This window comes from Leucoraja erinacea, chromosome 8 (assembly GCF_028641065.1).
Source record: "Leucoraja erinacea ecotype New England chromosome 8, Leri_hhj_1, whole genome shotgun sequence".
NCBI lineage: Eukaryota > Metazoa > Chordata > Chondrichthyes > Rajiformes > Rajidae > Leucoraja > Leucoraja erinaceus.
The window spans coordinates 64,102,991-64,117,759 of record NC_073384.1 but is presented as its reverse complement, the minus strand read 5'-3'; the positions used below and the strand labels follow the sequence as shown (position 1 = coordinate 64,117,759).

General features: G+C 38.2%; 1 protein-coding gene across 13 annotated transcripts in view; it reads left to right on the top strand.

Annotated features, from left to right (window-relative positions):
- The window catches only part of LOC129699781 (girdin-like), a 149,110-nt gene that overhangs the window by 50,274 nt on the left and 84,067 nt on the right, over positions 1 to 14,769 (top strand). For 12 of the 13 annotated variants that reach the window (XM_055639865.1, XM_055639861.1, XM_055639859.1 and 9 more), the window contains exons 6-13: positions 3,302 to 3,385; positions 4,184 to 4,324; positions 7,257 to 7,423; positions 9,374 to 9,455; positions 11,187 to 11,345; positions 11,437 to 11,583; positions 11,817 to 11,961; positions 13,138 to 13,322. In XM_055639865.1, coding sequence (XP_055495840.1) covers positions 3,302 to 3,385; positions 4,184 to 4,324; positions 7,257 to 7,423; positions 9,374 to 9,455; positions 11,187 to 11,345; positions 11,437 to 11,583; positions 11,817 to 11,961; positions 13,138 to 13,322 — 1,110 coding nt within the window. Of the gene's footprint in view, positions 1 to 3,301; positions 3,386 to 4,183; positions 4,325 to 7,256; positions 7,424 to 9,373; positions 9,456 to 11,186; positions 11,346 to 11,436; positions 11,584 to 11,816; positions 11,962 to 13,137; positions 13,363 to 14,769 lie in introns of those variants that run through there. The other variant, XM_055639863.1, reaches the window with a different exon arrangement.

Genomic DNA, 14,769 nt, shown 5'->3' with positions numbered 1-14,769 from the left:
CTTCTTCAGCTCTTGCCAAAATTTTACATTTTCATATCAGACATTTATCTTCTATAACATGTATTACATTTTCAATATATTTGTTTCTTTCTTTCTCGGCTGCATGTTGAAACTGAATACAATAATGTATATACCTGACATTTCAAACTCTAAATCTTACCCATCAGAAGAATGGTTAATTTCACATTTGCGGTATCATTCCTTATCTCTTTCCACGAATGCTGAAACATGGTTGTGCTTGCATTATTTTGGGGATCAAGGTATTCATTGTTCATTCCACTAACTCAATGCAACAATGTCATTCAAAAATACAATGGCCTTCCTATCCAATGTTATGTTCCTCTTGCAATCATCCTTGTTCTTGTCTATTACCAATTATCCCCAGATTTCTGTCTCAAATTAAAAAAAATACAATTTACAGGTCAATCAGCCAAAAATTCCATCCATCTTGGTTCCCCAATCAAAGCTTTTAGCCCATTATTGTACTGATCTTGGAGATACAAGAAACTGTAGATGTTTGCATAAAACATCTGTCAGGGATTATGGTGAGAAGGCAGGAGAATGGGATTAGGAGAGATAAGATAGATCAGCCATGATTGAATGGCGGATTAGACTTGATAGGCCGAATGGCCTAATTCTGCACCTATCGCTTGTGACCTTATGACCTAAAACACAAAGTGCAAGAATAAATCACCAGGCCAGGCAGCATCTGTGGAAGGAATGAATAGGTGGTGTTTGGCGTTGGAACCCTTCCTCAGACTAAAGAAGGGTCCGGACCAAAAACATTACTCATTCATTCCTTCCACAGATGCTGCCTGACCCACTGAGTTGCTCCAGCAATTTATATTGTAGTCAGCTTGCTCTTTGTATCCTCTTCAGATTTGATGACAATGAGTTCAGTCATCTCAGCCCAATTCTCCCAAATCCTCCTTTCTGCTTTTATCACTGTCACGAAAAGCCTCCATAACAATTTCATAAAGTGCTTTTGGTTATCTCTCAACATTAACATCATTGCCTTTTGCCCTTTTTACTTCATTAAGGCTTGTGGATAGTTCTGATTGTTAGATTTTAAAATTATATAATGGAAGCCAAGTTAGTATGAAAAGCATTTGAACCATTTTACTATGGACATTGCTTAACGCACACTCAATACATGATTTAATTGGATGCAACCTTTGTAGAACCATTCAGAAGATACTTCCCTTTTCACACATTCTTTTCAAATCTGGCACAGGTGGCAAGGTCATTTCTAAAGCCCTGGAGAACAGCATGGCATACTGTCTCCTTAAATTTTTGCAGTCCTTCATGAGATGGTACATCCATAATAATGCTCGAGTGGATGTTCCAGTGTTGGAGAAGTAGAAAGTCAGGATGGTGAATGACAAAGAGGAGAACCTACAGGTCGTGATTTTTGCATGTACATGAGTATCTCTCCTCCTTAGTGGTGACATTGCAGGACTGGGAGTTACTTGTGAACAAACTACAGAATATTTTGTTGGAGATAAATCATCCATCATCTTAGTAGGTAGTGCAGCAGATTCAGGAAACAAATGGCCTACGCCTGCTCTTGATTCCAATGCATGTTTGTATACGTCTCTAAAGATGGCAACGTGTCTTATTGATTATTCAAGCCACAGTCACACTCCTAGAAGTATACCCTAGAGATATAACTGGGGCTTTTGTCATAATCCATGGGTTTTCCTATTATATCAACATGACAGATCCATCCAAGGTATATGACACATCCATGGGAGTCCTCAACATTGACCATGAAATCTCATGGCATCAAGTTAAACAGGCACATAAATCTACTCTTTAGCACTATCATTACTTCTCAACTTGATGCATGTGTGCTTCTCCACGTTGATTAACCACTAAGAGTAACAAGGGTACTCATTGTATTCTAGGTTGAGGAATTACCATTGAACTGCAGAATTATTTGGAGTTCGATGTGGACATTTGACCCATGGAATCAATACTGGCTCCTTCAAAGCAATTCTGCCAGTCCTAACTGCTGCAAATTATTTTTTGCTAACACCTGTACAATTGTTTCTTATTCCTCTGCCATGACTATCTTGAAAGCCATTATTGGTTCCACCACAAGGACAGCGAGTTTCTCCATAAAACATTTTTTCCATGTATTCCCCAATAGATCACTTCCCTGAATTTTGAATACCATCTGCTAAAAATAATGATCTCTCTTTAACCTGCTTATGCACTGGCACACATTTTTCAAATTCAACAGCCTTGAGCAAGAGTGGAATGGAGTCTTGGTGATGATCGCCACAAAACTAACAGATTTTTGTTCAAAACATTAATGATCTTTAAGAGACAAAAATCTGCCAACCATTTCGATTTGCTGCATATGTCCTTCCAGACGTGTAGCAATATGATTGACCCTTAATTGCTCACTAAAATTGCCTAGCCAGCTACATTGTTGTATCATAACCACTAATTTGAAACCAAAAGGATAAAACTAGCTGGCCTTGATACCAAATTCTGATCTGGTTGTTCCCAGGTCATTGAGCTCAACCATCTAAGCTCTGGTGTCTAAACTGGGTGAGCTTTACCACAGGCCAGACTGTGTAACAACCAGGTCATACTTTAAAAGAGTTATACCTTGTGTTGGAAACTTCTACCATTATTTTTAGATCAGTCAGACCCACTAAGATTGCAGCAAAGTGGTATGCAGACAGTAGGGAGTGGCTGTGTGATTCTTCTACATTAATTCCAGACTTCATGAAGTCCCGTAACATCAGGGCCAACATGGCAAAGGAATCACCTTCCTGATTACCACCTATGTCACCCTTTCAATTAATGATGACACACACTACAAATGAATCACTTAGCACAAAAAGGGTACAGAGCTAATTCCGGGTGTGTTCTCAAATGCCTTTCACCAAAAATGCCTTGATAGCACTGTCACTGAATGATCTAGCTGAATGCTTAATGACTACTACCAGTGAATAAACATGGTATAAATTTACTTGTCCGATTCCTTACAAATTGTACCAGTGGGAGGCGCCTCTGCCATGACAAGTGTCAGAATGAGAACTGAATGGTCCTGTGGAGTTGAAATTGTTCTTTCACGCCATAAAAATAAACCTTGCCTGATTTAATTCAGTTTCTTGGAACTCTGGGTGTTTTCTTTTCAATCTGTTAAATAGGTCACTATCATCATTTGTATCATCATCATTTCTGTTTCCTCAAAATTGCAGAAAAATAAATTTCTCCATTTTGTGTCAGATACTACTTGTCTCGATAAAGGATTTAATGGTCACAGTAATTTTATTTATTCCAGTGTGAAAGAAAAGAAGAATTTATTGAGAGGATCAAAAATCTTGATTTTGATACAAAAGCTGCTGTCGCAATTCATATTCAAGAGGTATGTTCCAGAAATACTGTACATAATATTTTAATTGCAATCTGGAAACTATAAAGTCTTTGTCGGTCCGCGGTTTAGGAGACCTGGACATTTTGCGGTTAGAGAACAAGGGAAGAATGCAGAATGATTGTATAAATCATTGTAGTTGCTATACTGTACTGGCAAATTTGTGTATTTTGACTTCAGTGTGCTCCAGTCTAAATCATCCACAAATTTGTTCATTAATTTAGAGTATTTACAGTGAGTGGATGTAAAACAAATGCGTTATTATCAGATTACTCTTGAATAACCTATCTTGGGTTTTACTGCATTTAAGTTTGAAACTCATTTCCATGCTTTTTTTTGTGCTAGTTTGGTGTGACATGCTGCATTTGTGTTTTCAGTGCTCTTTCCTGGTAATTTTGGATTCATGGCAGGGACGTAAAGACATAGCAGCTAATGGTTGAGAACTGGTAGTTGAGAGCTTAAGTGTGTATATTCATTGGCTTTCTCAATACATTCCCTCATTAATGCATTAATTGTAGGTAAACGGCAAATTAATCTAATTGTATTTTGTTGTATTCTAGTGTAGAATGCAGTATCAAAAAATTAGGAGAGCAATGCTTAAAACAAATTTTCAGTCTGTTTTCTAAAACTTTATTTTCATATGGTTTCACAGAATATATATATGACAGAAAATTGTTGGGGGAAGTTGGCTTATCTCTGTGCTCAGGATGCTTTTGTTTGCTATTCATAAAAATGCTCCTGTACACAAATGGATCATTGTAAAAATCATATTCCATATTTCCTCTTGTGAAGGTGACTCATAATCAAGAGAATGTCTTTGACATGCAATGGGTGGATTTAGCTGACATCTCCCGTGAGGATCTTAATTCCTCCTTCAGAAAATTGGCAGTTCATCTGAAAAGGCTTGTGGATGAAAGAGACGAAAAATGTGAGGTACAAAAAGGATCATAATTCTAAAAACGTTGTAATTAATCTGACTAAATGTGCCAAAGTAAGCATTATTTTAAGTTCACAAGACATTTTCAATTTCTCAGTTATTTTCCCATAACTTTTTGTATTTATTTGTCAGTATTATTAATTAATTATATTCAATCTATTTATCACTTTATTTATTTATTTATTGATGGTGTGGTGTTTACTAAGTGTTAAAACAAAACAGTTCTAACAGAGCTAACAGTGGAAATATTGAACTTTTTGTGCTTCCTATGTTCTTCATTCAAGGACTAAAATTCCATTTTGTCTTTTTGGTAGTACTGATTCTTTAGATATAACCATATAACAATTACAGCACGGAAACAGGCCATCTCGGCCCTACAAGTCCGTGCCGAACAAATTTTTTTTCCCCTTAGTCCCACCTGCCTGCACTCATACCATAACCCTCCATTCCCTTCTCATCCATATGCCTATCCAATTTATTTTTAAATGATACCAATGAACCTGCCTCCACCACTTCCACTGGAAGCTCATTCCACACCGCTACCACTCTCTGAGTAAAGAAGTTCCCCCTCATATTACCCCTAAACTTCTGTCCCTTAATTCTGAAGTCATGTCCTCTTGTTTGAATCTTCCCTATTCTCAAAGGGAAAAGCTTGTCCACATCAACTCTGTCTATCCCTCTCATCATTTTAAAGACCTCTATCAGGTCCCCCTTAACCTTCTGCGCTCCAGAGAATAAAGACCTAACTTATTCAACCTATCTCTGTAACTTAGTTGTTGAGACCCAGGCAACATTCTAGTAAATCTCCTCTGTACTCTCTCTATTTTGTTGACATCCTTCCTATAATTGGGCGACCAAAATTGCACACCATACTCCAGATTTGGTCTCAACCATGCCTTGTACAATTTTAACATTACATCCCAGCTTCTATACTCAATGCTCTGATTTATAAAGGCTAGCATACCAAAAGCTTTCTTTACCACCCTATCTATATGAGATTCCACCTTCAAGGAACTATGCACGGTTGTACCCAGATCCCTCTGTTCAACTGTATTCTTCAATTCTCTACCATTTACCATGTACGTCCTATTTTGATTTGTCCTGCCAAGGTGTAGCACCTCACATTTATCAGCATTAAACTCCATCTGCCATCTTTCAGCACATTTTTCCAAATGGCCTAAATCACTCTGTAGATAAATTGAATCGGTTGGACACAGAGTAGGTTTTGGTGTGATTTAGACCTATTGTAGATTTGAATCACAAAGCTTCATGATGTATTTTTCTGATTAATTGTCCAGGTGTTATGGCAGTCTGTTTGGACACATACAAACTAGGTTTATAGATCAATGTATTCCTTGTTTTAAGTAGTTAGGCAACAAATTTCCTTGCTCTATTGATTATTTAAACTTTGGGTGAAAGTGTTGCAGAAGAGCTATTTATGTGACGTATCAAAGACACAATGACGAGGCAGGAGACATTTTACTATTAGTTTCTGAAAGGTACATTGGGTTTTTGCGTGGGTGAGACTATTTCATTTTGATTTTGCATTTTGTCTATTGTCTATATTTCTGACTTTATTTCACCCTCCCTTAACTATTGTCTGATTGTGTAATTTGTTGAAAAGACATGATTATGGAACTTGAAAAGTTTAAGGACTAAACACAGGCACTTCTGATTACATCTGAGATCATTTACGTGGAACATGCATTACCTGTACAATGCAGGAATGCTGACATTCCCAACCACTATTCCCCATTCAAGGTTGTCAGGTTAAATATGTAAAATTAGTATTTATTCGCTATGGATTGGACTGCATCGAAAGCTGCAAAGTGGATTATCTCTGGGAACCAAGCAGTAGTCACAGGACACACAAGTGCTTTTCCTAGTTTAAAATCAGTTTGGTGATCGAACATTGAAATTAATGACAAGGAATTAGTTGAGTGCTAATGCTAGTCCACTTTCTACACAAATGTATCTTTCCTTACTTGGCAGCCTTGACCAATAAGTTCATTATGATGTGGATTTCCAGCTGGTGCATTGAAAGGCTCAAAGAACAACAGCCAGCTTGGATTATCATGTACTCTTAAGAAATTTGCTTGTGACAATCTCAAAATTAAGTTTAAAAACCGTGATTCTGGAAGTAGCTCATTGTGAGATATAAATGTGTGCTCACAATCACGACGCTTTTAGAGACAAAGTCAGACAAAGAAGTTCTTTATTTTCCAAGTTTCAATTCTGCAGACTTGGGTGTCTCTCTCTATCGCCCCCTAGAGAGACACGACGAGGATGGAGATGCTCTTCACTTTTATTCATTTCAGTTTACAATTGTCACACCCTTATTCTGCCCCTTCAGGCTCCTTCCAATCAGAGCACTAAGGTTTACATTCCCACGAGAACATCTCGGAACGCCTCTCAACGTCAAAGTTACCTCCTACATCATGCATCGCATGTGCATTTAAATGTGGCATCTTGTCATAGTGGGTGTTGTCTTCATATTCATGTTTCTCATTATGCATGTGTGGTATAGAGCACACAGAGTGTCCTTTTCCCCTTTGCCCTAGTTCCCTTAAAGGCTTCTGCTGAAGTTTTTTTTTATCTGTTAATTTCTCAACCTTGAAAGTCTCTGCCTGTTCTTTTATTGTTACTATCTAGCCTAGCGCAGTCTGGTTTTCGTGCTGAAAGCTCACTATTTCTTCCTCAGCTATATTTCAGAGTCCTAGTCTAAATCAACTATCCCTATTAACCCTTTCCTCACACTCATGAAGAAGTAGAGAAAGCACTGATTTTTAAATATTTGTTGCAAGTCCTGGTACATTTTAATCATTTTTGTTGAAGTTTAATTTCCAGTTAAGTTAAATTAACATTCAATTTTGGTGATATATGGAAAATATACATGTATGTAAAATCGATTTTATTATTTATTTCCAGTTAATTTTGCAACTTGCACAGGAGCGTGACTGCAGCATGCCTCCAACTCATGGAATAGCTCAGTCACCTACAGGTTCACCAGGTATGCAGCGAACTGAGAGTCGACAACATCTGTCAGTTGAACTGGCGGACACAAAAGCAAAACTCAGAAGGATCAGGCAAGAGATGTAAGTGTGCGGATTGGATTTGAGGATCAAGGGCACTAGAGATTAGATATGTTGAAAATCACACCAACTTCCAGAAATGTTATTGAATAGTGAGTGGGGAATGAGGTTGATCAATAAGGATAACTACATGCAGAATACAATAATTAGTTCCCCAAATTGTTGTGTAGATAAGCCAAGTTACTTCCCTTAACAGATGTAAAATGGAATAGTCATTGATATGAAAAAGAATTAGCAAATGCATTTGAGGTTACTTTGATGTAAGAATATTTTGCTTTTCTCAAGCACTAGTCTTGTTTTTCTCAGGATAGCACTAGAGCTGATTTACCCCAAACCATTGGATTTCAGGTCTGCCCCTCGGGACAGCATCTTAGAAATGGGGGAAAATATAGACTAATCAACAAAGTTTTTCTGAAAATGTACTTGCTGTAATGCTTTCTTCAGCGCTTCTTAATTCACAGCACATTTTTAATGGGTATCGGAATAATACATCAGGTTATTAACGTAGCGCAAAAACAAAGCTGCCTGTTAGCTTGTATCCTCTTCTGTTGGTATTGTCTTTGCATATCATCATAAGCAGGTATTGATGAATTAATGGAAGAGAAGCACCAACTAATTGATAACATTCACTCTGAGCAAAATGCATTATGAGAGCAATGAATTTATGAATCAACAAAGCACCATTATATCATAATGCATCCTGTAATCATTAATTCTTGCCTTAAGAAGCACCAACAGTAAATTGAAGCATTAAAAAATTGTGGTAACGTAAATAATTTTTAAAAACGATGTACAGAATGAATGTATATGTAAAGGAGCAGCACAGGTGTATTATTTAATTGACCCACAGTCACACTATTAACCAGTAATTCAACAAATGAATACTAAAATGGGTACCAATCAACTAGTGTGCACAGGAACAAATAAATAAATGGATAAAGTTGTGGGGGCGTGCTTTTTGTGAATTTACCTACGCGAGAGACATCGTGCAACTTTATGTTCTTCATGGTTTGGAAGCAGAAACGAGGGAACAAAAAAAGATGTGGAGACAGTATCATGGAGGAATGTAGAAATATGAGCTTAAGAAAATAAAACTAAACCCAGCTAGGATGAGAGAGAGTTATTCATTCCAAGTCTGACCCTGTGGTATGAGGCAAAGCTAGGGTATTTGAAATAAAGCTGTGCAGATCTCGAATTCCAAGATCCCAAGACCTGGTAATAGAGCCATTAGCCTGCAGCTGCTTAGGTCAATGCATGAGGACTATCCACTCGTGAAGCCAGAGAAGAATGGAGCTAAGCTTAGGCCTGGCCAAGGGGATGTAAGATCCGGAAAAACTATTAGCTTTCAGGCTAGACCAAATTAGCAAAAATGAGAAGTGCAGAATTTTGGCCAAGCCAGTAAACATTTTCTTTTTATGGTTTCAAACCACAACCTTTGTTGCATGCAGCATTAGGATCAGAATCGCTGTGTTTTGGTCCTAATAGAGGCACTTTCCCACAACAAGAAAATGTAGCATGCTCTAATTGTTCTTGGGCTGGACATATGTTGGAGAATTATATATTGTTGATAAAGCTCCAAAGGTGTTCAAGGCAAACATTGAGGCGCGAGTTGATTTTGAAAACCATTTGTTATAATAGCCAGCAGATCAATTTTGAGCAAATTGAAACGCCATTATCTACTACTGCGTCCACGTGTTAAGAAACCTGCACATTCTGTTTTGCCAGTAGTGTTTCTTATGAACAGAAAGAAAGATATATAAAGAACCAAAGAGATGGTGTTTAAAAAAAGTTTACACCACATTCCAACAAAATTGACAATAAAAAGGTAAACTTTTTATTTGCACATTGCTCATTTATGTAGTTTAGGTATTTGTTGGATATGTATTAATGCATACAGTATTAGTTACGCATTTGGTTTTCCCTTGAAATTGTGATTGTTCCAATTATTTCAAGGGAAGAGAAAACAGAGCAATTGTTGGACAGTAAGCAAGAAATTGAGCAGATGGAAGTTGAACTAAAAAGACTACAGCAAGAGGCAAGTATAATATTTAGTTTAAACATAAGATGAACTGCCAAGCATCAATAAAAACAAGTACTATTATTATAATAGATAACAGGTGCAGGAGTAGGGTATTTGGCCCTTCGAACCAGCACCGCCACTCAATGTGATCATGGCTGATCATCCCCAATCAGTACCTCGTTCCTGCCTTTTCCCCATATCCCCTGACCCCGCTATCTTTAAGAGCCCTATCTAGCTCTCTCTTGAAAGTATCCAGAGAACCAGCCTCCACCGCCCTCTGAGGCAGAGAATTCCACAGACACACAACTCTCTGTGAGAAAAAGTGTTTCCTCGTCTTCGTTCTAAATGGCTTACCCCTGATTCGTAATCTGTGGTCCCTGGTTCTGGACTCCCCCAACGTCGTGAACATGTTTCCTGCCTCTGGCAAGTCCAAACCCTTCATAATCTTATATGTTTCAATAAGATATCCTCTCATCCTTTTAAACTCCAGAGTATACAAGCCCAGCCACTCAATTCTCTCAGCATAGACAATAGACAATATCGGGAATAGGCCATCCCGGGAATTAACCTTGTAAAACAACCTGCACTCCCTCAATAGCAAGAATGTCCTTCCTCAAATTAGGGGACCAAAACTGCACACAATACTCCAGGTGTGGGCTCACTGGGGCCCTATACAACTGCAGAAGGACCTCTTTGTTATTTTTGTTATAAAGGCCAACGTGCCATTCGCTTTCTTCACTGCCTGCTGTACCTGCATGCTTACTTTCATAGACTGATGAACAAGGACCCCCAGGTCCTGTTGTACTTCCCCTTTTCCCAACTTGACATCATTTAGATAGTAATCTGCCTTCCTGTTTTTGCTACCAAAGTGGATAACCTCACATTTTTTCACATTAAACTGCATCTGCCATACATCTGCCCACTCACCCAACCTGTCTAAGTCACCGGTTGGCATCCTCCTCACAGTTCACACTGCCACCCAGCTTTGTGTCATCTGCAAATTTGCTAATGTTACTTTGAATCCCTTCATCTAAATCATTTATGCATATTGTAAATAGCTGCGGTCCCAGTACCGAGCCTTGCGGTACCCACTAGTCACTGCCTGCCATTCTGCAAGGGACCCGTTAATCTCTACTCTTTGTTTCCTGTCTGCCAACCAATTTTCTATCCATGTCAGCACTCTACCCCCTATACCATGTGCCCTAATTTTTCCCACTAATCTCCTATGTGGGACCTTATCAAATGCTTTCTGAAAGTCCAGGTACACTACATCCACTGGCTCTCTCTTGTCCATTTTCCTAGTTACATCCTCATAAAATTAGTCAAGCATGATTTCCCCTTCGTAAATCCATACTGACTCGGACCGATCCTGTTGCTGCTATCCAAATGTGCCGCTATTTCATCTTTTATAATTAATTCCAGCTTCTTCCCCACCACAGATGTCAAGCTAACTGGTTTATAATTCCCTGTTTTCACTCTCCCGCCTTTCTTAAAAAGTGGGATAATATTAGCAAAGTAAGTATGTTACTTTGGCAGTAAATCTTGGAGTTATTTCCAAATATTAAACTTTTGCTATGTGGCAATCTAAAGGAAGACCAAAATAAACAAAATCTGATTCTATTTTAAATAGCAAATCAGATACAAAAAATCTGTTTGCAAATATATTTCTAGCCGAATTGATTTTGATTTTATATATTTGCTCTGTTCCACAGTACTGTGAAGTGTAATTATCTATTTATTTGCCAGAACCTACAACTTCAGTCTGATGCTCGGTCTGCTAGAACTTATCGTGATGAGCTTGACTCATTGCGTGAAAAAGCATTTAAAGTTGATAAGCTTGAAAGTGCAGTTAGCCGATACAAAGATCGGCTTCATGACGTTGAATTTTATAAAGCAAGAACTGAGGTATGTTCAGTGACAGAATTTAAGCATTTATTATCTCATTTATATGAAATATTTCTTGTTAATCCCTTGTTCCTCATAATTAAAACTTTAGGAATTAAAAGAAGATAACAAAATCTTGTTGGAGACTAAAATAATGTTGGAAGACCAGCTTGAGGGAGTCCGAGACCGTTGTGACAAGTTGCACGAATTTGAGAAAGAAAACCTGCAATTAATGGCTAAAATGCATGATATGGAGATGGTAGGTCTTAGTTTCATTTCCCTCTATTGATATGGGGGGGGAGGGCATCCAAAAATAACATTCAAATATCAGACACATGAAGTTTTGTGAAATTGACGAGTGCTATTCAGCGATATTTCATAAATTTGTAGTAATGTAAGTTTTGGTTTCATATTTTTTTAATTTAATACAAAATTTTCAACCTTCATTTCTGATGTTTGTTTTATTTTGAGCTGTGTTTTTTGTCATTAAAGGAACATGACACAGACAGGAAACGCATTGAGGAATTAATGGAAGAAAACTTGTCTCTTGAAATGGCTCAGAAACAAAGCATGGACGAATCATTGCATTTAGGCTGGGAGCTAGAACAATTATCCAAGACCACTGAATTTGCAGACGGTAGTTAAAGTTACATTAAACTTATCATATTCATAGTATTAAGATAATATTACGTTGATTTGTTTCATGCTATTTTCATAATAGCTTTCATGCAGTTGCAAATATTTCTTAGTTTTATTGTACATGACTTCACAATTGTCAACATATAAAAATATAAGCAGAATTCTAATTAATGAGAAGCAAACTGACATACGTATACGTTTGCACTACACACGTATAACTATTCTCCAACAGCAAGAAATGCTTATTAATGGATAGAATATTATTCAGTATGTGCAAGAAGGAACTGCCGATGCAGGGTTAAATCGAAGATAGACACTAAATACTGGAGTAACTCAGCGGGACAGGCAGCATCTCTGGAGAGAAGGAATGGGTGATGTTTCGTGGTGGAGACCCCTGGTCTGATGAGGGGTCTCGACCCGAAACATCACCCATTCCTTCTCTCCAGAGATACTGCCTGTCTCGCTGAGTTACTCCAGTATTTTGCGTCTAACTTAGAATATTATTCAGTTGGGAACCTGGGAGTGTTCCCAGCTCATCTGCCACGGATGTCGACGGGACCCACGCCATGAGAGCAAGGAGGGACTCATGAGCAACCATTGAGGAGAGAGGTGGGCCATTGAGGAGCGAGGTGGGCAGTCGGAAGCTTCCTGCGAGCGCCACAGAGATGTCCAAGAATGAACCTGGTAGTGGGTGCCGGAGGTCAGGCGGGCCTGCGGTGGGTGCCAAAGGTCGGTCGAGGACACACCGCCGAGACCAAAGAAGGACCCGGCATGGGGGGGCTGCCAAGAACAAAGAGGGACTTGGTGTGGTGGGCGGGCGAGAACAGAGGACCTGACATTGGGGGCTGCCGAGAACAAACGGACCCGGGTGGGGGTCACCGAAAACAAAGAGGAACTAGTGGGGACTACTTTGTAGCTTTGTCCGTGCCCTACACGTGGCGACTCTTTGCATACCTTGTGTATGATATGCAAAACAAAGAATTGCACTGGACATATCCCATGTGACAATAAAGAATCAATCCACAAATTGATTTAACTAAACCAAATTCTGTTTCACTGAACTTGATTTGGTTAAACTACTTAATCAGAAATGTCTTGTTCTATGACAATGAAATTTATTTAAAAATACTGATTGCGATATTCATTTAGTCTGGTATTTACCTTAAACTTGCAGGTCCACACAAGTCTCTTGGTCAGGAAGTGAATGAGTTAACCTCAAGTCGTCTACTTAAGATGGAGAAAGAAAACCAAGCTCTGTTGAAAACTGTGGAGGAACTTCGCATTGCTGTGGAATCTACAGATGGCTGTAATTTTAAGTTTCTGGAGCTAGAAAAGGAGAACCAGAGACTAAAGAAAAAGGTGTCAGTAATTCTTTGTTAGAAGTGTTAAAAATGTCAAGGTACAGTGAACAACAGAAATTCCAGCTGGCCTTTCGAGCCAGTCCTATCCAACGTGATCTATTTAATACTATTGTTTCAATCTATACTGCCCAATTGATAAGGAGTGGGTGGCCAGAAGGCCAAAATGGAAAATTCTTAGCCTAAAAGAAATCCAGGAGATTGTAAAGGCCAGTGATTTTAGTTTACTTTGATCTATCTTTTGCAAATTAAGAATGTTGTCCTTTACCTAAATCAAGCCACTTGATACTTGCACCAAATTGCCACTTTGTGTTACAGAAACGGAAGACTCTTTAGATTTTAGTGATATAGTGCGGAAACGGGCCTTTCAGCCCAGTGAGTTCACAACAACCAGCGATCTCCCCATGCACTAGCACTGTCCTACAAACTCCATACAGTCAGTATAGTCAGGATTGAACCTGGATTCTAGTGCAACTCTTCTGCTATGCCAATGTGCCGCGCTTTGAAAAATAAATTATTCATGTCATTTAATCTAGCTGTAAATATAACCTCAACACAAATTTTATCTGTGTGCAGCTTGCTGGTGTATTTGACCCCGAGATGAATTTCAGATCACAAGTCTAAGCTGCTGTCACTAAGTCTGCCTGTTCCTTCCATCACAAACATCACGTGACAACCTCTTGCTCAGCTCATTTTCTGAAACCTCTTGGCTGACCTCTTACATCTTACTTTTTAATGTGAGCTCATCAAAAGCTGTTGCCATGTCCTCTCACTAACCCTTCATCCGTGAACTTACTGGCTCATATTGTCACCTGGTTGAATGGTATTATTAAAATTATCATTATTGTTTTTAAATTCCTTTTCGATTTGTGGCTTCGTCAAGCCCTATAATATTTACGTATTTACATCCTTGCAGTAGATCGAAGGTTAGTCACTTCACACTACCAGGATCTTAAGCTCAGGACTGTTCTCCTTAAACTTTTAACCTTTCAACTGTCTTCATTTAAAATTTATGAAATCTATTTCTGACCAAGCATTTGGTCACATGGCCTGATATCTCTTTATAATTCTGGGTATCCAAATTTTTGTTTGAAAAAAATAAATAATTGGAAATAAAATATATCCATCACATTGGCTATACCATGGAATAAAGTATCAATCAAACAACAAAAATAAAATTGTGGGTGACTTTAAACTTCACATAGGATAAATTAAATTGTGAATAAATGAGTTTATGCAATGTATTTTTGACCATTTCCTGTAATAATAAGGTTCTAGCTATGGAACATTACTTTTAAAAATTTGATCATGTATAATGAGATGGGATAAGTTAGTGAGCCTTCAGCAGAGGATCGATGAGAAAAGGAGTGATTAATACATTCAAATCAAATTGAGTTTGTTGTCATTTGCGCAGTTTTCAGTAAGGTACAATTATAATGAAAATCGTT